Raw genomic sequence first — 27,696 nt, 5'->3', positions numbered from 1 at the left:
TCGCAGGAATTGTCTTTGCTACGGTGATGCAGCTGTGCTGCTGTCATGTTCCTAGCACAGACAGACCCTGAGACAACATGTAGCAAAGTGGCCCTGATCTCTGCACTCCAGTTCACGTGAGCTCAGTGGCCAGTTGGTAGCTGGGTAAAACCCGTAACCACTGAACCATTAAAAAAGGGACGAGCATCCTGTCCACCAGCGGTCCCAGTATCAGAAGAGTTCACTAATATTCTTGTAGTGCGGATGCAGGGGCAAATCTCACTTGTCTGACACTCAGGGTGTCCCACAGAAATGCCTTGCTATAACAACGACGACAGGTGCCATTTTCAAACCACTAAGTGATGCAAGGAATCCTAATCCCAGGGATCATCAGAGGGACTTTCAGTGGCACTTAGGTGCCAATTCACCTGGTTAGTTCTGAAAATTCTCCCCTTCCTGATTTAAGGGGTGATACTTCAAGTTCTGTCAGGGCTAGAAATAAGCGGCATATGCCATGCGAAGGGGGGCCCTGACCTATAAAGCCCCTCGTTTAGCTCTAATGAGTCTTCAGGTACATGAACCCAAGACTGTATTGGCCCAGGACTGAATAGTCAAACCTACACTGCAGGTCAGGGTAAAATTCCACATTTGTTACTGAAAGTACAGTAGGACCCTAGTAAGTAGAAAGTGGGTCATAAATGTTCTGGAAAAGGGAGTAAACAGTGAGATGGCAAAATTTGAAGATGATACAAAACTACACAAGGTAGTTAAGTCCCAGACAGACTGTGAAGAGCTAAAAGGATCTCTCAAAACTGGGTGACTGGGCAACAAAATGGCAGATGAAATTCAATATTGATAAATGCAAAGTAATGCACATTGGAAAACATAATCCCAACTATACATATCAAATGATGGGGTCTAAATTAGCTGTTACCACTCAAGAAAGAGATCTGGAGTCATTGTGGACAGTTCTCTGAAAACATCCACTCAATGTGCGGCGGCAGTCAAAAAAGCGAACAGAATGTTGGGACTCATTAAGAAAGGGATAGACAATAAGACAGAAAATATCATGTTGCCTCTAGATAAATCCCTACTTGCAGATGTGGTCGTCCCATCTCAAAAAAGATATGTTGGAATTAGGAAAGGTTCAGAAAAGAGCAACAAAAATGATTAGGGGTATGGAATGGCTTCCGTATGAGGAAAGATTAATAAAACTGGGACTTTTCAGCTTGGAAAAAGAGATGACTAAGGGGAGATATGATTGAGGTCTATAAAATCACGACTGGTGTGGAGAAAGTCAATAAGGAAGTGTTATTTACTCCGTCTCATAACACAAGAACTAGGGGTCATCACATGCAATTAATAGGCAGTAGGTTTAAAACAAACAGAAGGAAGTATTTCTTCACACAACTCACAGTCCACCTGTGAAACTCTTTGACAGAGGATGTTGTGAAGGCCAAGACTACAACAGGTTTCAAAAAAGAACTAGATAAGTTCATGGAGGAGAGGTCCATCAATGGCTATTAACCAGGATGGGCAGGGATGGTGTCCCTAGCCTCAGTTTGCCAGAAGCTGGGAATGGGTGACAGGGGATGGATCCCTCGATGATTCCCTGTTCTGTTCCTTCCCTCTGGGGCACCTGGCATTGGCCACTGTCAGTAAACAGGATACTGGCTAGATGGACCTTTGGTCTGACCCAGCCTGGCCATTCTAATGTTTTTATGAAAGAAAAAAACATTTTGCTGGGAATTCAGGAGAGCTACGGAGCAGTCACCGAAGCCAGGCAAGCAGGATTCAACCCTGTTCCTGCTGGGGTTACACAGGTTGGGAACAATGTATTGGCAGGGCAGTTTCCATCAATAAGCTACAGAGGATCTACATGTGAAGACGTCAGGATCGCTGCTGTACCAGACAGGCTTCAGGTGGCCTGACTGCACTCAGCAGTGCTTCAGTAGGACCAGATCGGAAGGTAGCGGCAGAGTGGCAGCCAGAGAACACATCAGCACAGCGCAGCGTGATTGTGGACAAGGGCTCAGCATGGCATCCATGCTGCATTACACCACCCTTCAGCACAGGGCCTGCCACGGCCTTGTTTCCATGTGATGGGCATGGCTGCTTCTCCACCCCACTCCAGAGAAAAAGCCAGCTGTGGATGACACCATATAGACACACAGGCCAGCAGGGACCATTGTGATTGTCTACTCTGACCTCCTGTACAGCACAGGCCAGAGACCTGCCCCAACATAATTCCTAGGGCAGATCTGCTACAAAAACGTCCAGTCTTGATTTAAAAATTGCCAGTGATGGAGAATCCACCACAACCCTTGGTAAATTGTTCCCATGGTTAGTTACTGTCACTGTTAAAAATGTATGCCTTATTTCCAGTCTGAATTCACCTAGCTTCAGCTTCCAGCCACTGGATCTTATTAAATCGTTCTCTGCTAGACTGAAGAGCCCATTATTAAATATTTGTCCCCCATGTAGATACTTATAGACTGGCATCAAGTCACCCCTTAACTAGTGTTCCCTCTAATTTTTCCCATGCATGTGCAGAATGAATTTTGTTATGTGCACCAATATGGAGGTGATGTGTAGGGGTGGGGTGGGGCTGAGGAGTTCGGAGTGCAGGAGGGGGCTCAGGGCTGGAGCCGACGGTTGGGGTGTGGGGGGGAGGGAAGGGGGAGGCCTCCGGCTGGGAATGGAGGCTCTGCGGTGGGGCCAGGGATGAGGCGTTCAGGGTGCAGGAGGGGGCTCAGGGCTGGGGCAGCGGGTAGGAGTGTGGGAGGGGGTGAGGGCTCCAGCTGGGGGTGGGGGCTCTGGGGTGGGACTGGGGATGAGGACTTTTGGGGTGCAGGCTATCCCGGGGCTGCGGTGGGGAGAGAGGACTCCCCCCGCAGCCCTTTCTCCCCGCAGCAGCACCTGGGCAGGCGGGGAGAGGTACCTCTCCCTGCCGCAGCAGGTCCGGGGCTGGGGCCACCAGAGAGGTGCCTCTCCCCGCTGCAGCCCAGAACACCTGCGCGGCCGCATAGCTTACAGGGAACTTAGCCCTGAACCTTCTCTTTGTTAAGCTAAATCGATTGAACTCCTTGAGTCTATCACTATAAGGCAGGTTTTCTAATCCTTTAGGCATTGTCATGACTCTTCTCTGAACCCTCTCCAGTATTTCTTGAATTGTGAACACCAGCACTGGGCACAGGATTCCAGCACCGGTTGCACCCAGGCCAAACACAGAAGTAAAATAACCTCCCTGCTCCTACTTGTGATTCCCCTGTTCATGCAGCCAAAGATCACATCAACCCTCTTGGCTACAGCATCACACTGAGAACTCAAGTTGAGCTGATTATCCACCATGACCCCCAAGTCTCTTTCAGAGTCATGACTTCCCAGGATAGAGTCCCTCATCCTGTACATCTGGCCAACATTCTTTGTTCCTAGATGGATACATATACATTTAGTCCTATTAAAATGCACATTGTTTGCATGCGCCCAGCAGTCCAGATTGCTCTGTATTAGTGACCTGTCCTCTTCGTTATTTACTTTACCACTCCCCCAATCTTTGTGTCATCTGCAAACTTTATCAGTGATGATTTTATGTTTCCTTCCAGGTGTAACGATGCTGGTTCTGGCGGGACCCAACGGAGAGTGCCAATTCAAGACACATTGCTTAAAGCAGGGCAGTTACAGCCCAAGGCTGGGGTTCCTATGCACACCAAGGCAAACCAAACCAGCCAAAAAGAGTAGACTTTGGTCTCACCCCACTGGCTAACCACAAGTCACACAAGCAATTCCCTTAGACACTCCAGTTTCCCAGTATCACCACCAGTGCCTCTCATTATGGGGACAAAGGGTTATGAAAACCAACACCCCAGTAAAAGAAAAAAGGTTCTCTCGGTCCCAAAGGACCAAGCCCCAGACCCAGGTCAATATACAAATCAGATCTTACCCACAAATCACACTGTTGCCAGTCCTTTAGAATCTAAAATCTAAAGGTTTATTCATAAAAGGAAAAAGATAGAGACGAGAGCTAGAATTGGTTCAATGGAATCAATGACATACAGTGATGGCAAAGTTCTTGGTTCAGGCTTGCAGCAGTGATGGATTAAACTGCAGGTTCAAATCCCGTCTCTGGAAAACATCCCCAGTTGGGAGGGGTCTTTCAGTCCTTGGTTCAAAGCTTCAGTGTAGTAAAGTCCCTCCAGAGGGCAGAAGCAGGATTGAAGACAAGATGTAGAAGCTGCAGCAGCTATTTATAGTCTCTTGCCGTGTGGTCTCTGCTTTCTTTGTCCCAAAGACAAGCTGCCCACCCCATGGCCTGGAAACACCTCAGAGTTCTGTCCATAGGCAGGTCCCTGTATGCCTGGCTGAGTCCCCAGGCGTGTCTGCCTTCTCTCAGTGGGTCAGTTGTGTCGCTGATGGTCCTTAATGGGCCACCCAGCAGGCTAGGCAGAGCTGACCCCAACCTGTCTGGGGTGTCCCCCTGAAGCACAGCACAAGCTTGAGACAGTACAGAGCCAACGTTCATAACTTCAACTACAAAAACCACACACACACACAGACAGCACAATCACAACCAGCAAACCACAACCCTGTCCTAGACACCTCATTTGACCCCCTTTATACAAGATTTGGTGCCATCATAGGGCCTTGGTTGCAACTATGTTCTATACGGTCCCAGTTCAAGTCAATAACATCACACCAGGTCATCGATAAAAATGTTAAATAGCACAGGGCCAAGAACCGATCTCTGCAGGATCCCACAAGAAACACACACACTCGATGACCATTCCCCATTAACAGTTACATTTGGAACCCTAAAAGAAAAGGAGGACTTGTGGCACCTTAGAGACTAACCAATTTATTAGAGCATAAGCTTTTGTGAGCTACAGCTCACTTCATCGGATGCATACCGTGGAAACTGCAGCAGACTTTATATACACACAGAGATCATGAAACAATACCTCCTCCCACCCCACTGTCCTGCTGGTAATAGCTTATCTAAAGTGATCATCAAGTTGGGCCATTTCCAGCACAAATCCAGGTTTTCTCACCCTCCACCCCCCCACACAAATTCACTCTCCTGCTGGTGATAGCCCATCCAAAGTGACAACTCTCTACACAATGTGCATGATAATCAAGTTGGGCCATTTCCTGCACAAATCCAGGTTTTCTCACCCCCCCACCCCCCTCCCTAAAACCACACACACAAACTCACTCTCCTGCTGATAATAGCTCATCCAAAGTGACCACTCTCCCTACAATGTGCATGGTAATCAAGGTGGGCCATGTCCAGCACAAATCCAGGTTTTCTCACCCCCTCACCCCCATACACACACAAACTCACTCTCCTGCTGGTAATAGCTCATCCAAACTGACCACTCTCCAAGTTTAAATCCAAGTTAAACCAGAACATCTGGGGGGGGGGGGTAGGAAAAAACAAGGGGAAATAGGCTACCTTGCATAATGACTTAGCCACTCCCAGTCTCTATTTAAGCCTAAATTAATAGTATCCAATTTGCAAATGAATTCCAATTCAGCAGTTTCTCGCTGGAGTCTGGATTTGAAGTTTTTTTGTTTTAAGATAGCGACCTTCATGTCTGTGATTGAGTGACCAGAGAGATTGAAGTGTTCTCCGACTGGTTTATGAATGTTATAATTCTTGACATCTGATTTGTGTCCATTTATTCTTTTACGTAGAGACTGTCCAGTTTGAACCCTGTTATTAGCCACCTTTTAATCCATTCCACGTCTGCTATGTTGATTTTGTATCATCCTAGTCTTTTAATCAAAACGTCACGTGCTACCAAGTCCAACGCCCTGCAGGCCACTACGTCTGTTCCACCAACACTCTCACCTTTACCAGCCAAACTCGTCACGTCTCATTGAAAAGAGATATCAAGCTCGCCTGGCAGGATCTATTTTCCATGAACCCCCATGCTGATGGGCACTAATTGTAATAGCCTCCTTTAATTCTTTATTAGTTGAGTCCCCTCTCAGCTGCTCCATTATCTAGTCCAGGCTGGATGTCAGGGTGACCGGTCGTTCACACGGACGTCACTCGCCTCGCACGCAGCGCTAGGCGGGGCGTTCCCACAGCACCTGTGATGCACAGAGATTGAACGGGAGTCCAGCAAGAGGGCACACACTGGAGGTTAGTACCCCCCTCCATGCCGGTGCTCACTTTTCTCTTTGCTCTGGCCCCAGCCCTACCCAGGGCCGGCTCTAGGACAAAACTCTGTAAAGATTTTGCTCAGTTGCCAAACAGTGCGTGGGGTGGGGGGGAGAACGGGACATGCCTCTGAAAAGTACACGGATCTGCAGAAAAGGGCAGCCCATATACCCTAGAATGTGCACCGCTAGCCACAGGCCACACTGTGCTAATAAGACATAATTAATAAGAAGGTGAGCGTGCGTTGTGGCTCTCAATGTCCCTAAAGTATCAGGGGGTAGCCGTGTTAGTCCGGTGGCACCTTAAAGACGAACAGATTTATTTGAGCATAAGCTTCCGTGGGTAAAAACCCCACTTCTTCAGATGCATAGAGTGAAAGTTTATTTACATCTGCATCTGTAACTTTCACTCTATGCATCTGAAGAAGTGAGGTTTTTACCCACGAAAACTTATGCTCAAATAAATCTGTTAGTCTTTAAGGTGCCACCGGACTCCTTAATGTCCCTAAAGATGTGATTATGTTGCGCTACTCACAGCCTCGAGTGCTGCCCTGTTGAAAATGCACCGGGCCAGCCAGTATCTGCAAATCAAAACCAATCCCTCTCACCTGTGAAATGTCCAGGGTTCTGCTCCCCAGAACCCTGTAAAATCCCATCCCTTCAAAAGCATTTATTAAGCAGAGTACATATGGCCTGCCAGGAAAAACACACCCACCCCACATCTGTCTCTCATTACCTTGAGTGACGGGCCTTCCCGGGGCTCTAGTTCTCTCTATCCCATGCAGATGTGCGGCTGCCCCACTTTTCCCTACAGTATTTTACAGACATCGTTGGGGCTCCGGTGAGCAGCTGCAGGGCCTGAAACACCATGCTAGCTCTAAGCACAAACTTACAGTCAGGGTTAGCGAACTAACACAGAGCTACGTTCTGCTCCTTCTAGAGCATTTCCCCCACATTGCTGAGGGCAGGCAAGTTCTGCTGAGACATTGCCCTGCTCTCTTTCAGCAGCAACACAACACAGCACAAGGCACGGGATAAGCTCTAGGCACTTTGCCAGGGTAACTATGGCTGCTGGTCAGTGCTGGTACACACCAAACGCCCAGGGTGCCAGCAGCATGCCAGGTGTACCACTGTAGGCCCTTCAGCAGCTAGGCCATGGGGAGGCCCCAGTAACCACTCAGATAAGGGGCTGAGGGAGAGAGTATTTCACTAGGGCTGGCAGGAAAGGGGCAGTGGCAGATATCCTAGACACAGAGGCTAAAATAGTCACAGTTCAAAGTCAGCAAGAGCCGTTCCTGTTGGGGTCCCTGGGGCAGCCCAACCGAGCATCAGGGCTCTTCAGCCTAGTGCCTGAGCTGCCCTCTCCAGGCCTGTCTCTGTTCAAGCAAATACGCCCTGGTGGGTTTCCAAGCCAGGCTCAGTCAGTGTCTCTCACTGGGACCCCTCTGCCCTGGCTCCCTGCCCAGCTGCTGCTGCTCCCCAGTGAGTGCCACACAGACCTGCTCCCTGCCAGCTGTGATGTCTGGCTTCCACAGGCAGCTCCTGGGGCTTCCTGCTGCATCCAGCTTTTCGGCAGCTCCTGGCAAGCCATGCAGCCACCACTTCCCCAAAGTACCCCGTCCCTTCCTGATTCAGGACCCTTCCCCTTGGCCAGGGGAAAGGGAAGTGCAGTGGGGACAGGTGAGATGGGAAACACAGTCCTTGCTTCGCAGATCCCTCACTAGCATGCCATCGAAAGCCTGCACCTGGTGCACCTTCACAGCGAACTAGCAGCTGAGCTGCCCCCGTGCTATGCAAACGGTGCTAAGTCCTAATGGGGCCAAGCTGTGCGACGGTCACAGGGTGCCATGTGTGGGCAGTCGGTAGCCAGCACTATGTGCTGTATTGCACAGCCAGGGGAGTTTTCGTTTCTCACCACCTTATTCCCACGGTATAAAGGACCGTGAGAAAAACACGTCCAATTCAGACTGCAACATCCCGATCCCATGAATCTTGAACATCCCAGCACTCAGGCTGTTCAGAGCTGGGGATCAGACCAGGAACCTAGAGTTTGACTGCACTGATGCATGAAATGGGCCTGAGCTGAAAAGTTTGGGGTTGGCTCCAAATCTGGATCCAGACTTTTCCAAAGGCCAAGGATGTAAAGATCTGGGGGTTTGGTTGAGCTCATTATAAAGAGAGAAGGGTCATTGGAACAAACACCCCAATATTCAGTGGTGTCCCCTCTAAGAGTTTTGGTCTACGCCCATTTCTAATGCAGTCTAACACAAAGCACTGTCAGCTTTCTGGATACATAGGAGTTGTGTGCTCTGTATCCTATTCTGCTCAAAACATGGATTGAGTCTAACTTTGCCTCTCCCCTCTGAGTAACCCAGAAGACAGTGGAAAGCCAGGCTCTTCTTTCCTTAATATTTGGCTAGCTGTGTTTGTTTTCTCCTGCTTTGTGTCCTCTTAGCTATCCCCACATTGGGATAAAGAGAACAGGAGGACTTGTGACACCTTAGAGACTAACCAATTTATTTGAGCGTGAGCTTTCCTGAGCTACAGCGATGTTGCATCCGATGAAGTGAGCTGTAGCTCACGAAAGCTTAAGCTCAAATAAATTGGTGAGTCTCTAAGGTGCCGCACGTCCTCCTGTTCTTTTTGCGGATACAGACTCACACGGCTGCTCCTCTGGAACCTGCCACACTGGGATGACATTTCAGAAAGCTGCAGAAACTTTTCAACCTCTGGATCCAAAACTAGTGGTGAGGGAACCTCTACAATGTTTAGAGCCGTGGCTCAGTTTGAATCGGATGCAAAAACCTCACCTGGTTTTGTTGTTGTTGTTTTTGATGCACAGACACTTTCAGTCACAATGGTTTATTTCTGACTGAGAACAACAGAACAAGAAAGAATAAAAATAAAGTCACAATGTTGCCAGCACCAAGCATTCAAAAAACTTGAGTCAGATCCCAAAAAAGCATAAGATTTTAATCAATAATACATGTTCAGTCCTTTTATTTGCCTTCTGGTTTGAGCCTTTAAGGTTCACATTCTCAAGCTTTTCGCTGCAATCATGAGGGCTTGAAATTTACATTTTGCTTTGTTTTTCAAAGAGAAGCTGAGATTCTCACCTACTCACTTCACTACAGGAGCTGGGGCTTGTAAAAAAAGCTATTGTGAGACTGATGATAAAACTGAGAGCTAGCAACACTGAACTCTCCAGCGGAGAACACACAATGTGTCTCTCCCCTCTGTGACAGGCTGCATTGAACGGAACAAAACTCTGGCTCCCTGTCTCTGTAAACATCAGCTCTTAGAGAGTTAAAGGTGCAGTACACTGCAAATGAAGGCATAACAGCTCCAGAGCGAACACACTTATTATCCAGAGCTTATCAGCTCTACCTGAACCCTTTGTGTCAGCAGCTGGACTAAAGATCTCATGGGAACAACTTCCTAGTGACAGCTTTGCAACTTCCTGCTAGGCCAGGGCAACCCCCATGACAGACTCTGTGGTAGTTTGGCACGCACCTTTCTGCTGTGAGCGGGAGCCCAGGACTACAGAGACGGGGACACACGTCCGAAATCAGGAGATTAGGACAGTTGGCCAGACTTGTTCTGAAGTTCAAAGGAGAGCTGGAGTCAGCTGGAGATTCTGGGGAAGGTTCGGGTCAGTTATTGTAGCTGAACAAACTGGCCTGTCCCCAGCCAAACTGCAGCTCCAGGCAGCACATCGGTCAGGCAGCATTTCAAAGAGGTGGCGGGTTTGTTGTTTGCTTTTGGTGGGGAGTAATCTAAAGGAAAAGATGCTTGTTCTCGCTCTGCCATTGTGTCAGGGAAATTTCCCACCCAGGGGTGCTCACAGCTTTCTGCCAGCAAGTTCTGGTTTAGGACCCCAGCATTCAAGCAGAAGACGAGGAACAGGAACCCACTGCAGGAGGTTACAAGGAGAAAGACCTTGGGATAAAAGCATTTGTCTGGTCACCGGGTTAATACAAGGCAGCAGAGGCACATAAGGACGACTTTAATATCAGAGAAGAGGAAACTGAGGAGAGAGAGAGAGAGAGAGGAGCTCAGACATCCAAGTATTGGTCTGTCGTGTAACACAGTGCAGGGGAAGTTGGACAGAACACAGAGCCCTGTGGGGTTTGCTGTGACTGGGGAGCTGCCCTGAGGCATGGCTCTTTGCATAATCCACACGTCAAGTCTTCCAGTAACAAGAAGGAAACCAAGACAATGAGCTCAAGCCCTCTACAGTCAACGGGAGCAGGCTCAAACCCTGTGTGCCTGTCCTGTCCCTTGGGAGCTCAATTGTCAGAGGCAAAGAAGACGATCAGCTTTGTCAGAAACAGCACAAATCAAGTGCACCAGAGCAATGCAAATACCTAGTTCTGGGTGGACGCTCACGAATCTCTATGGGCTGTCTCAGGCAAATGAAGTTTAGAAATGAAGGAAAAAGAAAGCAGATTAAAATGGGCAAAGGCCCATCAGAGCCAAGCTCAGCACCAGCCTCCCTTACTCCTGTGCTGCGTGGCATAAACCCAAGCTGAACTCATGCAGGACTCCCTCCGTGCCCCATAGTCCCCAGGACCAACAGGGGGAAAAGTCCTTCAGACTCAGCTGTGGCAGTGAGTTTGACACTTTGCCTGTGGTAGAGAATCCCAGAGCCACCCAAAGGAATTTGTCCCAATAACTGCCCATTACTTTGTGCCATCCCAGCCTGGTGGATTCTGCCAGTGCTTCCAGAGTCCTTAGTCTCTATTTCCAGCTCGTGCAGCCATTCCCTCTCGCTGCTGCTAAGTGAAGTGCAAGGTGCAGTGTAAAGCTATTGGTTAGTGAGGAGCTGGAGCATCAAACTTTCAGTAGCCCATGGGCGGTGTGAAGCAAGATCACTGGCTATCGGTTGGTGCCATCTAGCGACTCTTTGCAGAAAGACCCGTCAGAAGATTTCCAGTCCCAGCAACCTGGCTGACATCAGTCAGCGCAGTCTTGTTTTCCCTTAGCGCCTTTGCCAGTTTTCTCGGTGATGAGCTGTGCACACACTCTATGGGGCAGAGATTCCGTCTCCACAAACCCCATTTCTCCCCGCCCCCGCAACCCCAGTCTCCTCTCCCCGCGCCTCCCCCAGGGCGCTGTCCTTCTCACAGGAGACCCTGTATGAGCGAAGCGAGCGCTGGAGGCAGGCTAGCTCCCCAGCTGAGTCTACTAAAGCAGCAGGGATGCCGGTGAATGGCACCTGCCGCTCCCTGGGTTCAGCTAACCCTGCAAACAGTGCGGGGAGGTGCACACACAGAGCACCCACCAGAGGAACCCCATCACCAGGGGATGTGGGGGGATGAGACACCCACAATGGCCAGCGTGAGGGTGGGCGCTGGAGGATTGGGCAGATGGACTCAGTTCCCAGAGCCCAAGATGGGCACAGCCATCCCCCCTTCTGTGACACCCAGAGCCCTGGGCACTATCCTCCAGCGGGGGGTCGTGTTTAAAGGGGCTGCAGTGTGACCGAGCTGCCCCAGGGTCTCTTGCAATCTAGGGTCTAGCTCCACTGACGGAGCAGGCCGGTGTCAGCGAGTGATGGGCTGAGCACTGGGCTGCCCTTGTTATTTACACGCCTGCGAAGACTGCCCGAGGCCCCGGGCAAAGCCCAGCTCAGCTGGTTTGGGCCAAGGCACAGCCTCCCCTCCGTCCAGCCTGCGTGAGGATCCCCTGCTGTGTGGGGGAGGTGGCTGGGGAGGGGCGGGGGAGGAGACAGCAGAGGGGGCAGGCTGGGGGAACTAGGGCTCCCCTGGGGGGACTCACAGGGTGCTCGCCAGTCTCCGTTTAACTTGGTCTTTCCCTCCTGGCTGCGCTCTGAGCCTGGACCCGCTGCCCCCCTCACTGACTGTGCCAGGCGACAGGGCTAGGACAGCGGCACGCAGTGGAGTGCCCTAGGATGGCATCACAGCTGATCCCGTGTCTCTCCCATGTGGGAAGGGGGCCGGGGGCTGAGCTCATTTGCTGTTCTGGGTGTCGGGCCAGGTGGTGAACTGTTTGATCACTGCCGCTCTGACTCCCCCGCTGCCCAGCAGAGCCGCAGGAGGGGGCAGTCACAAGGCAGCCGTAAAGACACCTACTTGTCACAACCCCAAAGCATCTTGCAACTAGCGATATCCCCATCCGTGGGGACTGAAGCCAGGACCCCCCAACTCCACACACAGACCTCTACCTCCTCAGCTCAGGAACACAAGGCCCTGGGCTCCTGCTCCACTGACCAGCCAGCCAGAGGGTCAAGCCGAGAGGGCAAGTGGCTGTAATTGGGAAGCTGGAGGGCAGGGGAAAGCGAGTGGTGCCTTTGGCAAAGCATGGACAGGGCTCTCGCCCGCAGCCAGCACCCCCACAGCCCCAGCGCAAGACCACGAACCATTCCCCGGTGGAGATGGGTGCAGAGAGCAGGGGCTAGAGGTCCAGGTTAGTTACCTCCAAGGCCTTCCCGGGGAGAAACCAGCCACGTGGAATCCTTGCCTGGGGCCCTGACAACGTTTCTGAAAGACATGAATGGTGCTGGAAGCTGGGCTCACGACCACTCAGTTTGCTGGTGAAGTACTTGGGGTTCTGGGGTCTTGCCCCTTAGCCCGTCACTCCACTCCTCAGCTTCTCTGCCGCTCATGACTCGGCCACCAGCCTCTAGGGCAACAGCCTTGGCACTTAGCAGAACCTCTGTGTTATTTCTTCTGTATCCAGCCACCTCCCCCACACATGGGTCCATGCCCGGAGAGACTCATAATGGTGTCACTATGGCGAGATTCAGCCTTCCTGTATCAGCCTTCTCCGGGTGTCTGCTGTGAGCAGCTGTCTGTCCTCTGCAGTGCAGACGGTGACTGGAGCGCAGCAAGGCTAAGAGACAAAGCAGCCCTTTGCCAGCTCCTCTCCTGAGTCACCAGCCAGACAAGGGGTAACAGATCTGGAAATGCAGTGTCATGCAGTTTCACTCACGTGTTCACCTGAAGCTGGCAAACACAGAGCTGGATTCTGATCTCAGTGCCACCAGCCCCAGCCAGTGGGGTTGGCCTACAGTTGCACGGGCATACCTCTGAAATGTGCCTCGTTTCAGAGACCGTCACCGTGTCGTCACAAACTTCCTGGCTAGCACCACAAATTTGGTTTCCCCCCGAATTTTTTTTTTGTTGGAAGTTATTTACATCCTGAACGGGGGGAGGAATAGCTCAGTGGTTTGAGCATTGGTCTGCTAAACCCAGGGTTGTGAGTTCAATCCTTGAGGGGGCCATTTAGGGATGTGGGGCAAAAACTGGGGATTAGTCCTGCTTTGAGCAGGGGGTCGGACGAGATGACCTCCTGAGGTCCCTTCCAACCCTGATATTCTATGAATTGTGATGAGCGAGTTGGTTGCACTCAAGGAACGTTGATGTTTGATGAATCACACAGGGGCCAGATGTGACGTTTAGATCTGGATCCAAACTTCCTCAAAGGTCAGAGGTGTTTGGAGCCAACCCCACTTCCTGATGCTTTTGAGTTTTCTACACCAGAATCAATGAGATTTAATGAAGGAGATATTGGCCGGGCTGCACTATAGCTTTTCTTTCCTGGGTTACAGTTTAGCCAGTTTTACAGGTGCAAAGGGCTGATCTTTATAGCATGTGGCTTTATAGAAGAGAAACACAAACTTACCCAAAAGGCGATGTGGCAGATATCCACAACAAGCTCAGGCAAATACAGCCCCAGAGACAACTGGCAAGACCTATAACTGGAACTCAGCTGGAAACCCCAAGGATGGAGCTGGGAAGGGGATGAAGGAGTGGAGACAGGAGGGCTAGAGTCCTGGCTGTGGGCTGGCATGATCACAGGTGTGGGGAATGCAGCGGGTGCCCAGAATATGCTGATGCCTGGTGGTGGTAGCCAGAAGGCTTGCGGTTATAGCCAAGAGACAAGCAGGTTGTAAAGCTAGGAATGAGGTGAACCCATTGGCTGTGGAGGTACTAAGAGGCGTGCGATGATCCACGGCTGTTCGGGATACTGTAGACCATTCATTAGGAGTGGCTTCAAACGCAGGTGTCATGGTGCTCAAGGGCTGCAGGGAGGACAGATGGTACATTTGTACTAACAGAGGTAGCAGATTTATTCATGGCGGTGGCCTCTGGTGTCGCGGTCAGGGCCGGCACGGTGGTGGCAGCCTCTGGCTCCATGCTGGTGATGGCTGCCTGCAGTGTTGTACTTGGGGCTGGGGCAGTGGCGGTCACCTCCAGGGGCATGGTTGGAACCGGTGTGCTGGAAGTGGCCTCCGGCAGCATGGCTGGGCTGGCGTGTGGTGGAGGCAGCCTCCCGCATTATGTATGGTGCTGACATCACGGTAGTTGCCTGCATGGCCATGGTGGTCTCCAGCATTGTGGTTGGAACCAGTGTGGTGGCAGTTCTAGGGATGGATGGCACTGGCATGGTGGCACCATCTTGGCAACCAGTTCAGCCTCCGAGCCTCCGAGCCAGGAGGAATATTGTGGCTAGTAACGTAGCGATCGCTTCTGGGGAAGCGGAGATGGAAGTGGATGGCCAAGTGGCGGTGAAAGTAGATGAAATGGGCATGGTGGTTAAGCAAATTAACTGGTCTCTTTTTTAACCAATTGTTCGCTTTCCCTCCCGGATCATCTGGATTTGTGCACAGCACTGCAGTAGGCTCTAGGCGCTGAACCCAGGTGTGCGGACAGCGTAGGTTACCGTCACGCCTCCAGGAAGCCTCACTCAGAGATCCACGGAGCTGAGTTCGCCCCAAGAGTCAGAGAGCCCCATGGGAATGTGTAGTTCTTGCAGAGACTGCGGGTTTTCAGATCCGGGAGAGCAGCAAAACCACGGCTCTTCGAGGGGAGGGTTCGCTCGTGTCTAACTGGAGCCTGGTGGAAGCTCCCGGGGCAGGGCTGCTGGTTGGCTTGCGGGCTGACATGAGGTTGATGAAGGGGTCCTTTGGGATAGTGCCAACCTGCTCTGACTCACACCCAGCTCCCTTGGCAGCCAACTGACAAGGAAGCATTTTAAGCTGGTCTGAACCAGCTTCAACTGTTGTCCAAAGAAAGCCTGGGGTGGGCGGCTCCCGATCCAGTTTTGTCCAAAAGCAGTTCTTCTGGCCTCGGCAGCTTCTTTGGGAGCATGACGGTCAATGCTCTGATCTTGTTCTTCTGGAGACCGAGCTCTGCTGGGCCAGGCCGATTGCCCAGCACTCCATCGGGGAGGTCGACGAGCTCATTCTCGGAGCGTCTGAGAACCTTCAGCCAAGAGAGTTTGCTCAAGGCACCTTGGGCAGAGCTAGGGTCTCGTTTTTAGCCAGGGGTGAGAATGTGAGATTGAGAAATGAGTCAGATACGCCTGAGGGGGAGAAGGGATTTCACGGACATTCAGATGAAATTCTTCTACGTCCGCAAGATCATTAAACAGCCCTTTCTGGATCTGTCTGATCTGACGGGCTTAGGTCCCGTTTGTTCCAGCTTGCCAGATTTTCAAAGGTACGAACAGCCACTTCCTCTAACCTGGCACCAGAGATTTCCAGTTCCTCAAGTTTCTCCAAGTTAACAAAGGCTCCAACCTCGACTGTCTTGATCTTATAGCCAACGTGTTGGTTTGCACAAAGAGCGGCTCAGGAGTGATGGACCTGGCAGCCTATGGAATCACAACCAACAGAAGAGTTCAAGGTCAAGACTCGCTCTAGGACAGACAAGTACTTCCCTTCTAGAACCACAGCTGTGTGACCCGCACCATCATTACACCGGCTCAGCTCCTGGCCCAGACAGCGCTCCCTTCGAGTCAAGCCTACATCTGCATGAACGCCAGTTCGCTAACAGTGAACAATGGTGCGACAGCCAGCCAGGGGCCCTGCTTGCAGAACCTGGGGTGGAAGGTGTCCTGGTCCACCCCCGCCGCCCCTCCCTGACAAACACACCTCGTTAGTAGGAGTTGGAACTCAGTCAGACTGCTGACAACGAAGTTTCTGTTGCTCTGCAATATTTGTTAATTTCCTCACGATGTCATGAGCCAGCCCTGACTGAGATCAAATCTAGGATCAGTTACCTCCAGGCCACAAAGTTCACCCCCACATGGGCTGTGGGTGTGTACAGATGTTGTGGCCCTTTCACTCCAGGTAGTGCGGAACGAGGGGTCAGGTTGTGGGTTTGGGGTAAAGGAGCCCTGCTGCCCCACAGCAGTGAGTCCTTGGCAGAAGCACCCTAGTAACCCAGCGTGGGCAGGGTGCGGAGAGCAGGCTGGGCCAGGCGACTCCTGGCTGGAACGTGCTCTGTGCACAGCTCAGGGGCTGGCGTTCGGGGCCATGCATGTGGCTCTCAGGAGGTGTGACTGCAGCACGTGTGGATGTACCCGAGCTAGCTAGAGCAAAGCCAGATCCAGTAACAACCCAGGGAAGCCTCAGCAGCATGGGCGGGTGCATGGGCCCCTCCTGCCCGGGACCCTGGGCACATACCCGTGCAGCCAACGCCCATGCGGCTTTGTTGCTGCGGTTACTCGAGCTGACTTTGCTCTAGCTAGGTCGGGCAGGGTCTGTGTGCTGCAGTTAGACCTCCCGGTGCAGCGTGGACACGCCCCAGGACACCAGCATTTAGCCAGTTACACAGTGGTCACTGAGCGGCCACAGTACCCACGCCTCGGAGAGCTCCTCTGCGTGGGGCAGTCCCCAGCCTAAGGGAGGGCAGGATTTAAACCGCTATTGTTACAGCAGCACCCCGCTGTGCTGTGTGGGGACGCTCATCTTCTGGTGTAAATGGCTTGTTCCGGTTCATCTGAGGTCGCTTGGGAAGGGCGTTAAGCTAGGCCAGGACACATCACTCCTGTGCAGAACGAGAGGGTCCCCGCCGGGCGTTACGTCGCTGTCACTTCAGCGGTTTAACTCTCGCGGTACAGTTATAACTTTGCAGGCAGAGGGGCCAGGGCACCCCAGGGAGTCTGCGGCCCGGCTGGAGGGCACAGCACCAGGACGCAGCGGGAGCTCCCAGCTGCTCGGAGGGCAATGGTGGCTGTCCACCAGGCAGCTCCCTCCCTCGCCGCACTGCCCTCCTGGCGGGGCAGCCCGGAGCGGAGAAGGAACTGGGGGAGGCGCACCCCATGGGGAGAGTGTAAACACAGGTTTTCCTCTAGCCAGAGTGTGCTGGCTGGCTTCCCTCCCGCCCGCGGACGACGTTGTTCGGGGCGCTGGGTGCCCATGTCTCTAGGGCTGATCCTCGGGCTCCAGTTCAGCGGCACCCCCTGCTTTGGGCCATGAGGTGGCGCTGCAGCACAGGCCTCTGAGTAACTTTCCTCCCCAGCTTGTCACCCGGGGGCGTTATTCTGGAGTCACCAGTGGAGTTTTCACTTCACAACCTGCCTTAATCCAAATTGACTTTCCGGTGCAGACCAGCCTCTCCCGGTGACCCAGCCCTCGCAGCGGGAGGGATCCGGATTGCAGGGGCACACTCGCCACGTGCTTGGGCTTCACTTGGCAGGACTTGAGGCTGCAGGGGGCTGGGGCAGCAGCCAGGGAACTAGGAACAGTAGATCAATAAAGCGCGATTCGGTTCATCAGTGACTGACCTGCCTACAGATGGCCCAGCCCAGCCAGGGCTGGAAATGGCCTGGGGGCTCAGCCGGGCTCGGGGGGAGCAGCCGTGCAGGGGACAATCTCCTCTCAGTTGGTGCAGTGGGACCCCAGTACCAGACTTGGGGCCCGTGGGGCCGGAGAGCACAGAACTGCCCAAGAGAAACAATACTTGTATCTACTTTTCTCTCTTTCGAAAAATCCCTCCCTGCGAACGTGGCACGACTGCAGTGAATGGGACCGGTGGCCCCGGGAACCGGAGAGCTCCTTCCACAGCGCGGGCAGCGGCGGTGCGCCATCCGGCTCTGGAAGGGCCCAGGCTACGGTCACCAGGCTAGCCCGGTCCCTGTCTCCTTTGGGCAGCACGCGGGCATGGACCAGCTCACTTCACACCAGCCAACAGGTGGTAACAGCATCGGCGCTGTGGAGCGGCCGGTGAAAGGGCAATAACCCCTCACCAGTCCCCTGTCCAGCCACCCTCCGCCCTTTCCCTCCAGGCGATGGGTATTGTCATGCTGCACTCAGAGGCGTGACTGCCGCTTGGGTAGCTTTCCCTGGGCTACTGCAGCTAGACAGCACTGGAGATGCCGGCTGGACGAGCCCACCTGGGGATGTGCTGGGATTGCTGGAGCCTGCACCCCCGGATCAATAGCGTTTAGCTCGCTAGCGTGGGTAAAGCTGGCAGGGTACGTCTAGCCGGGCTGCACTCTCACCTTGGATTGCAGGGTACACACGCCCTCCGGGGCTGGGTTAGGCAGCCAGTGCAGTGCACTAAAAACAGGGGGAGGGGGTGGAGCGAGGGCTTTCTTGTTATTATTTGTATTTGCTTAGTGCTGAAGAGAGCCAGCCATGGCCCAGGACCCCAGGGTGTTAGGTGCTGTACAAGCACAGGGACAGGCCCTGCCCCAGAGAGCCTGTAGTTTTTATTACTGAATTAAGCAAAGCCCTGTGCTGGGGGGGGAACGGGGACGGGTGGGGGGGGGCGGGAAACGACCCTGTGCTGCCCCAGCCAGCCATGCAGGCAAGCGTCCTACCCCGGGATGATTCTACACAGATCTCGGACGGAGATTTCCTGCCTCATAGACGTGGTTTCTCAGCCTGAGCGAGGGGTTGCTCTGCATGCGGAAGGCACCACAGACTCTCTCAAATAACCTCTGGGACAAGGAATGCACTGAGCACGGACAAATTGCTTCGGTGTCCTCTGCTCCCCAGCCCAGCCAGCCACAGCTGCAGGCATGACCTTGGCGAGGGAAGTCACCAAGCGGGGGCTGAGGGGGTGGACAGTTCTGAAAGGACAAACGCTAAGTTTATGACATAGGAGAAGAGCATCACTCACCTGGCCAGACCCTGCACAGCCCCCACCAGACCGACGCTCAGGGGAGACTCAATGGCAAAGCGGCTCCCCGCCCCCCCATCTGTCAGTCAAAGGCCGGTGACTAGCTAGAGGCCTTGGCACAGGGCTGGCTGTCACTGGGTCCCGGCCCCACGTGACTGCTGTCACCTCCATCCCAAGCCTGTGCACAGACAAAGGGGGAGATCCTCTGGGTGTCCAGCCCACGTACAGCAGAGCCTTCATTCCAGAGAAGGGACGTCACTGTCACAATAGGGCAATCCGCTCTGTGTACCCCAAATACTCCTCCCCCGCCCCTGTGACGCTGGCAGACCAGGCAACAGCTCATGCCAAGCCCTGAAAACTTACAAAGTCATAGCTGGAAACAGTCTTGCTTGCCTGTGCATTAGCATTATCAGACTAGGGACTGGCTAGGAAGTTGGTAACACTGACTTGCATTGCATTGCGTGCTTAGACTTCACCAAATGCTTGTAGGATGCAGCATGTCTTGCTCTCCCTTAGAGCCTCGCTAGCCCATGGGGTAGCTCTGTTGCTGGTCGGCTGTAAGCTCTGTCGCTGTGTAACTCACCACACAGAAGCAGCAGCGTTAGTTAAGGTAAAGTCTCAGCCTGTGGAAGGCCAACCAGGTAGTGTTAGCATCAAAGGCAAGAGGCCCCAGGGATTGCAGTCCTCACTCCCTCCAGCAAGGAGAGACCAAGGCATGGGCTCATCCCATGGGTTTGGACTCTGGAGTAGAGGGGATAAAATCCCTGTCAGGAAGAAACTGAATCTCTTTGATGCTGTCTGAACTTGGAGGGGCAAAGATTCCTAGATGTAAGCGGGAGATAGTCCTGCTCTTGTGGGGAACTTTCCTGGCTTCTGCACTACCCCGGTGAAGTGGGCTAGCGAAAGGATCTGAGTCCTCGCTCCTGCTTCCTTTACCCAGTGGCTTCCCTGCCCTTGAGGACTCCCCTTCCACTCTCCTGTCTGGCAGAGTCCTCGTAACCCCAACAAGGCTGGGCCCAGGATTCATGGGGGGGGTCGACCCCCAACCCTGCTGTGGTCACCTAGGACAGGGGCTAGGGTGTCCCCACTCCGGGGTACTCTCTCTGCACTGGGCACTTCTATGACCCACTGACCATTACATACAAGTTAAAGCAAATGCAAGTTATTTAATCAACAATTTATTTTAAAAAGAATAAGGGAAAATGGGAAAGGTGAAAGGAAACACATCACCCCGCTCTGTGGCAGGGAACATCACAAACAGTGTCTCTGGAACGTCCGGGCAGTTCACAGTCTGCTCCTTGTAAGTCCCAGGCCCCCTGCTCCGGCCCTGGCCGTGCTGCAGGGATGCTGCGGGTCGGACACTTGCTCTGGTGGTGGCCACACGCTCTCAGGCTCTAAGTGGCAGGACCCTTCTTCCCGGTGTCGCCCCCGCCCTGGCGGGGTTACGATCCACGCCTGGCCTGCAGAGCCCCTTGGCTGAGGCGTCTCCCTGTGCCGGGCCCGCTGCCCAGGGTCCCCCTCGCTCTCCCCAGCGGCTCACCGCACCCAGCTCCGGACGGCTCCAGCCCCAGCTGCACCATTCGGTCTCTGCCGGGCTGCTGCTGCTCTGCCCCCAGCTCCCTGGGCTGCTTCTCTGGCCCCTCTGGCTCTGGTTGCTGCAGCTCCGCTCCCAGGACAGTTCTGCTCTCTCTGGGCTGCGCCTCTGGCTTTGGGGCTGCAGCTCTGCTGCCAGGACAGGGTCTGGTCCCTCTGGATCTGGCACAGCTCAGCTTGGCCTCCTGCTTTCCCCTTAGCTCGGCCCCACTCTGTCTGACCCAGGCAAATCCAGCTCACACGGAGGACGGGACCTCCCTGGCCTCCTGACTCCCCGATTAGCCGGCCCGCCCTGTCATGCAGGCTGACCTGGAGCATTGGCCTCTCCCCTTTGTTCCTGGGGGCTGTCAGTCTCGGGTCCTGATTCCCCATCGACCCTTCCCCCTTTTTAGTACAGGGAGCTAGCAACTAAAACGCCCCCCCCCCCCGAATGTTAGTAAGGGGGCAACAGTCCCCTTACGTAGACATAAGCAAAGAGATGCCCTGCTGCTTGGCCAGGGTCAGCCCTAGGAGACGGTTTGAACGGCCAGATTACTACAACCCTGTCGCCCTTTGAATCGGCTGCACTGCCAGCTCATGTCGGTTTAACTACATGGAAAATCCCCCCCCGAGCGACGCTATGATCCCCCCGTGCAGACAGCACTACCTGCACGGGAGGGCTCCTCCCGCCAACACGGCTACCGCCTCTCGGGAGGTGGAGAAACTACACCGATGGCAGACGTTCTCCTATCACCGTAGGTAGCATCTTCACTAAGTGCTCCAGCAGGCAGCAAGTGCAGACGAGCCCACAGACTGACCCTCACTGGTGTATGTACAGCTGTTGCTTTAACCTGTAATTAACTCTCTTCTTTCTTGATCCTAGTTAGTTTATTACGGGACAGGCCACCAGCGCTGTCTTTGGTGTGAGGTCTCTGATACAAATTGACCTGGGGTAAGTGAATGGTCTTTTGGGACTGGGAGCAACCTGAATATTGTGTCATCCTTGGTATAACAGCCTATTTATCCCGGAGTCTTGCCTGGGTGGCACGACAGACTGGAGTGCCCAAGGGGACTGTCTGGTAAGACGGTTACACTGCTTCAGGTGTTCACATTGGTTACCGAGCTGGTGAAATCGAATTGTAGAACATGCAGCCAGTCTGGGGTCTTGGCTCTCAATTGGCCCCAAGCTTCATGCAAACGGTCGTGAACCGCTCCAGACAGCATGACAACCCCCCACTCATTTGGGGGCCTCTGTGTCCCAGCTGAAGACCAGGGCCTGATTTCCAGAAGCGCTGAGCAAACGAGAGGAGGATTGCTTATTGAACCCCCCACCCCATCTCTGTGCCCCTCCCAACCCTTTGCTCTGTCCTTCATCCCTGCTGGGTTAGGCTGCTATAGACCATAAATACTCTGGCGTTTTGGAGCTGGTGCCTTGGGCCTGGCTATTCAATGATTCACTCCCAGCTGACACCAGCGGAAGTGAGGTCAGAATCAGGCCCCTCCCTGCTGGTGTGTCTGAGGGACACCCTGGGTAACTGCAGCCCTGCATGTATTTATCTTGGTGATTGCGAGGACGCCCCTTTGCCCTGGGGTGCACCGCCGGAACGGGGGAGGCAGCCTCACCCTGGGAGCCGCCTCACTTTCTTTACGGTGGGAAACTCTGAACTAGGAATAGCGTTTAATTAAACTTGAGCTACAATCAATACACAGGGATGCACGTAATCCCGTAACAATGCCCCGCTCTCAGACAGCGCTTCGGGGACAATAAAGGCACAGAGCAGGGGACAAATGACCTGAACAGTAGCAACCCATCACTCCGGTTGTGACTTTTAATGGCACCAGCCCATTGGGAAGAGCTCCGGTCTAGGGCTCAGAATGGGGGTTGAGAGAAACAGCCTCTTCCTCTCTCACCGTCCCTCCTGGCTCTGCACGGATGGCAACCGAGACCCTCACTCTTCCACAGCTGGAATTCAAGACCCAGTCGCTATCGTAGCCCGGTCCCTGGCCAGTCGAGGCCCCTTGTGGAGGGAGATGAACAGTTAGCCGGTGGCATGCGGCTGCATCACAGGTGAGCTGCACGGTGCCTTCGGGGTCACTGTAGGTGCATGGGGCCCGGTCTGTCTCTGCCTCTCCCGGGGACAAGGAGGAGTCTGCCTGGCCTGGAGCAGCCAGACACACCAGTTGCTCTTGAGGTAAAGCTGGGAGTGCCCATCCCTTTAAGTGATCAGGGCTTGCGCAGAAGGTCTGAGAGTTCAGGGGCGCAGACCAGGTCCGGATCCAGCTGGCAAGAGAGGCCAGCCGGCAGTCACACACCCAGGGGTTGTCCTTCATGGCCACGCCGAGCAGGTAGTCATTGAAGTCGAAGATCCCCTCGGGCAGCGCCTGCAGGCGGTTCCCAGTCAGGTCCAGCACCTCCAGGCTGGTGAGGTTGTGGAAGGTGTCCCCGGCCAGGGCGGTGAGGTTGTTGTGGTCCAGCTGGAGCGTGGTGAGGCTGGAGAGGTCTCCGAAGACCCCAGCGGGCAAGTGAGTAAGCCGGTTGTGTGAGAGCACGATGGTCTGCAGCTCTAACAGGTTGCTGAAGATCCCCTCAGGGATGGTCTCAAGCCGGTTGGAGGCGGCGAAGAGCTGGCTCAGCTTAGGCGTGCCCCGGAGCAGGCCGGCGGGGAGCGCAGAGAGGCGGTTGCCCTCCAGGTTTAGAAAGTCCAGGCTCGGCAGGCAGGAGAAGATGTAGGGGCGCAGGCCGGTGAGGGCATTGTGCTGGAGCTGCAGCCTCCGCAGGTGGGTGAGCCCGGAGAAGGCTCCCGGGGGCAGATCCGCCAGCGTGTTCCTGTCCAGGGAGAGCTCTTGGAGGCTTCTCAGGCGCCGGAAGGTGCCGAGTGGGAGGCGGGCGAGGCTGATGTTGCTCAGTTTCAGCACTTGGAGCTGGGCGAGCGGGTCGAACAGCCTGTCGGGCACCTGGGCCATGGGGTTGTGAGACAGGTCAAGCACCCTCAGCTCCCTCAGCGGGGAAAAGATCTTGGGGGGCAGGGCCTCTATCTGGTTCCCTTGCAAGTGAAGCGCTTCCAGGCCGGGCGTGCGGTTGAAGAGCCCCGGCTCCAGGGCTCGGAGGGCGCTGAAGGTGAGGGAGAGTTTGCGCAGCTCCAGCAGGCTGCCAAAGGCCTCGCTGCTCAGGGCTGACAAATTGCTGCCTGACACCTCGAGCTCGGTGAGGCTGGGCCTCTCCCCAAAGGCGCCCGCTTCCAGGGACAGGCTCGGGTTGTTAAGGAAAACGAGCCTGGCGAGGCTGCTGTGGTTGCTGAAGGGCCCGCTCCCGATAGTGGTGAGGGAGGTCTCCACAAAGAAGAGCTGAGTGGCATTGCCTGGCAGGCCCTCGGGGATGTCCCAGATCTCCTCCCCGGAGCAGAAGACCTTTGTTCCATCATAGCACTGGCAGGGGGGCGGGCAGGCCTGGGTAAACCTGCCCAGCAGCAGGCCCTGGAGACACAGCAGCAGGGGTCTGGGAAGCATCATCCTGCACTAGAGAAAAACACACTGGTCAATAGCCCCTGGCACAGCCCCTTTCTAGATGCACCGGGCCCCCGCCAGCTCCGCGGCAATGCCATTGGCTGCGGGCTGGGCGGGGGGGACTGGAAAAGTCACAGAAAGCGGGAGCTCACCAGAGGCTGCAGGGTTTCCTTTAAGGCAAAGGTTGCTCTGGGTGACAGCTGTCTGATCTGAGGTCGGCTGGTCTCACCTCTGCCACCGTGGGGCAGGGCAGGCTGCTAGGGATCTCCACCGGCTCCCCATGGTACAGCCATGGGCAGTGCCTCTCCCGCAACAATCCCTGCCTCCGGAGATCTGGGGATCTACTGCCTTCACCCAAAATCTTCTCCCTGCAGCTCGGCAGGGAGCCTCCCCCCGACCTGGCAGCCACTGGGTGCCCAGCTCCTGCATGTGGCCCCACGTCGCAATCCTGCACACCAGCCCCCCACTCCAGTGGTCCCACTGCAGGCAGCTCCCTCCAGCCGGGTGGGGGAGGCGGGATTTGGGGGGACGGGCGGGAATCCCGATAGAGCTGCTGGGAAGTGACATGAGAGGCAGGTTAGGTCCCCCCGGCTACGCAGCGGCAGGAGCACAGGCCTGAAGCAGGGGCAAGACGAGGTTTAGTCCCTGTTCTGCCATGGAGCCATCGTGAGGCCTTTCCCAAGGGACAGTGGCTGGAGCGGTTCGGGGTGTGGGGGGCCTGCAGTTGGGCTTGTGATCCCAGAGGGAGGCACCCAAGGAAGTGGCCCAGTTCTCAGCCCTGCTGAGTGCAGGCTTAGGCTCAGTATTTCGCAGATTGCTCTGAGCCACTCACACAACTGGTGCCGTCAAAGTCTTCTTTGGCTTATCACCTTTAAGGGCAGCAGCCAGCGCCCATTTGTGATTCAGGGCCCAGGACCCCGCCCACCCTAGACCTGCCCCTCTCCTCTAAGCAGAGGGGTTTGTCTCTGCCACGTCTCCGTGGCCGCCTGCTCATGCAGTGTTTGTTATTAGACCCACGTGCTGGGCTGGGAGCAGAACCACATCTGGGCTTTGTGCCAGGAGGGGAGAAGGATCCCTCAGGCCTACTGCTGAACGGGCCAGACGTTGCGCTTGGTGACACCAGGGGAATTACTAGCGAGTTACGCTGAGTCAGCAGCCTCACTGCAGATTTACACCGGGGGGACGGAGCTGGCCTGGCCCCACAAGTGTGCACTTGACACTGATGTTTGAAATCGGTGGTGAAGAGTGATTAGGCCTCACGGCTAGTTAACGTGCACGTGTGGGGAGCAGGAGGGATTCAGGGGGGCGAAAGTAAACGTCTAACTGGAGTTTATTACCACATCTGAGGAGGACACAGTCAGACACTTGGTAGGTTTAGGAATATACCTGTTCTGCGCCAAGGCACCTGTCGCTCTTACGTACATAACTTCATTACCCGGCCCTTAGTAAAGGCATGTTCTGTAGAATTGGTCTACACTCACGTGTCTAACAAACTTCAGGGTTAGTGAGCCAGATCCTCAACTGGTGTAAATGAGCATAGCTCCAGTGACTTTAATGGAGAGATGCCAACCTAGGCTAGATGAGACTCTACCCCATTAGGCCTGGTTTTATGTAAACAGGTCTCCATGCATTGCACACATTCAGTGATGCGCCTGCTTTATGCCAGTACCATTCTGTATGCATTTGGAAATCTGTGGTTTGCTGGTGTACAAAGGCACTTATTTTGCCATGCATGTGCACAATCAGGGATTTAGAACACCTGTGTAGCAGCGTGCGTGTGCAAAGTAGGTGCACAAGTCACATGTCAGCATCAAAGGTTTAGTGAGATTGTAGGGGTGTGTCTGTGCACAGGCAAAGTGGCCTAACTTTGTATGTGCACTGCCAAGAGTATAAACACAATGCCCTGATTTGCACATACATCTGTCAGGTTAACTAGCGGTATCTGCGCATCCGTCCAGTAGTACTTGTAAAACACACCCCTGCACTTGTAACTCCCTAGCTCTCACGGCTACAACGCCCAGCCAGAAAGAGGGACAAGGAGGAGTCTCTAGGAAGCGCCTCTCACATTTATAGAACCCAGTTAACATTTCAGACAAACCCACCAACCATTTCACATTTTCCCCAACCTGAAAATACGTGGTGAGCTTTGAGTTTTGCACAACGCTTGCTATCAGATGAACCTTTGTTCCCTTTCCCAGACCATACTGGGTGAGCTGAATAGCTGCAGCCAACTTTGGGTGACATTTTACTGTCCTGATGACTAGTCCTAGTTTATATGGAATCAGGCAGCGATAGAGATTTCAGACCGCTCGAGCAATGAGCAGCCTCCAGAACACAGCTGTTATCTGCAGTAGCCAAAAGCGTGCACTAGTTACACCGACGAGATATCTGGCCAACTTCTGCTCTCCACGGCACTGCTGTCAGCCTAGAGTGATGCCACTGATGATATTAGAGATACTCTGAATTTACACCAGGGCAACAGAGCTGGATTTGACCCACCCTTTTCAGGTGTACTACCCAAGCTGTTTTTCATGCAAAGCCAAAAGCAGCTGTAAAAGTCCCCGTTCCTGCCAACAAACCCAGGATCCCTAGCACCCGAGAGGAGTGACAATGCGGACACCTACCGTCGAACCAAGCTAGGCAGCGGGCGCGATTCCTCCATTTCCTTGCAGGAGGGACTTGCCCCTTCAAATAGCAACATGTTTACTGAAAGGGACATGGAGCCAGCTGACTGAGTACTTTCAGACTGGGTGGGGCCAGTGATTTCTGCTTAGCATCAACATCCTGTGTCCTGAGAGCGCTCTGAAAAGATTTAATGTGTCGGGGTGAACAGAGATAAACACGTTGCTTCTCAGTAAACGAAAGAGCAGCATACCACCACCACTGACCGGCTCCCGCAAAACAAAGGCACTTTCCAGAGCGGGGGACAGCTTCTGGAACACCCAGCATCAGCACTCACTAAAAATATTAGAGTGCGATCAGCTACGCTTTTAAATTCCCCCTTGTCTTTAATGAAGCTCACTCAAGAATGGACCTAGCAAAGTGGGTAGAATATAAAAATCTGATGCTTATCGAGCACCTTTCATTTAGGAGGATCTCACAGCTTTTTACAAACTGCCTGCATAGTAAAGGGGTCTCTCACCCACGCCTGAAAAGCAGCCACCACTGGGGTGGAATGCAGCAGCTGCTTGACACAAGAACACCGCCCAGAGCTTTTAGGGGAGGAAGTGACCAGTAACTTCTCCTGTTGCTACCAAAGGGGAAATGAGAGGGGTGCAGAATGTGCCCCTTAGAGACAGAAATCCAGATGCAAACTGCAACCCCGCACACGCTTTGGGGAAGCTCAGATCCAGGCCACTCCCCAACTTCTCTGTTAAGGCCTTTTAAACAACTGCACAGCTCGGCCCCATCAACATTAAACCGCACAGCTCAGCCCCGTCCCTAGCCATTAGGAATTGGACAGGATCTAGCACTAACACTGATGATCTTGCAGAAAGTTCCACGGGATTCTTCATAAACCACAAGGGTTTGAGGGTTTGGTTTTATCTCATCCGAAAGGCATCCCTTCCAGAGTGCAGTCCCCAGGGCCAGACTGGGC

The 27,696-nt window shown here is 54.0% G+C and overlaps 2 protein-coding genes across 3 annotated transcripts in view; both read right to left on the bottom strand.

Moving 5' to 3' along the window:
- Positions 1-14,372, bottom strand: part of LOC311525766 (uncharacterized protein) — a gene marked incomplete at its 5' end in the record, with an annotated part of 88,053 nt that extends 73,681 nt beyond the window's left edge. The window contains one exon of the mRNA XM_084638106.1: positions 14,226-14,372. Within this exon, the coding sequence (XP_084494232.1) occupies positions 14,226-14,372 (147 nt within the window). The remainder of the gene's footprint in view (positions 1-14,225) is intronic.
- A 5,853-nt stretch (positions 14,373-20,225) lies between these two features.
- Positions 20,226-26,870, bottom strand: CPN2 (carboxypeptidase N subunit 2). 2 transcript variants are annotated; one of them, XM_084638877.1, is made up of 2 exons: positions 26,723-26,870; positions 20,226-24,105 (listed from the first exon to the last, which is right to left on the bottom strand). In XM_084638877.1, the coding sequence occupies exons 1-2, from the start codon at positions 26,815-26,817 to the stop codon at positions 22,458-22,460; spliced, it is 1,743 nt and encodes a 580-aa protein (XP_084495003.1). In that variant the 5' UTR covers positions 26,818-26,870; the 3' UTR covers positions 20,226-22,457. The 2 variants fall into 2 exon arrangements, with proteins under 2 accessions (XP_084495003.1, XP_084495004.1); XM_084638878.1 differs by having other exon boundaries at positions 20,226-24,110; positions 26,723-26,868.
- Positions 26,871-27,696: the final 826 nt, after the last annotated feature.

Source organism: Lepidochelys olivacea (genome assembly GCF_965140295.1).
Source record: "Lepidochelys olivacea isolate rLepOli2 genome assembly, chromosome: 9".
Lineage (NCBI taxonomy): Eukaryota > Metazoa > Chordata > Testudines > Cheloniidae > Lepidochelys > Lepidochelys olivacea.
Note: the sequence above shows the minus strand (reverse complement) of the source record. Positions and strands in the feature narration are given on the sequence as shown.

Bases quoted from the DNA above. Each gene is read 5' to 3' on its own strand.
- CPN2 (XM_084638877.1), bottom strand. From the start codon at position 26,817: ATGTCCCTTTCAGTAAACATGTTGCTATTTGAAGGGGCAAGTCCCTCC. The intron at 24,106-26,722 runs GTAGGTGTCCGC...TCTCTAGTGCAG, and splicing joins CTGCCTAGCTTGGTTCGACG to GATGATGCTTCCCAGACCCC.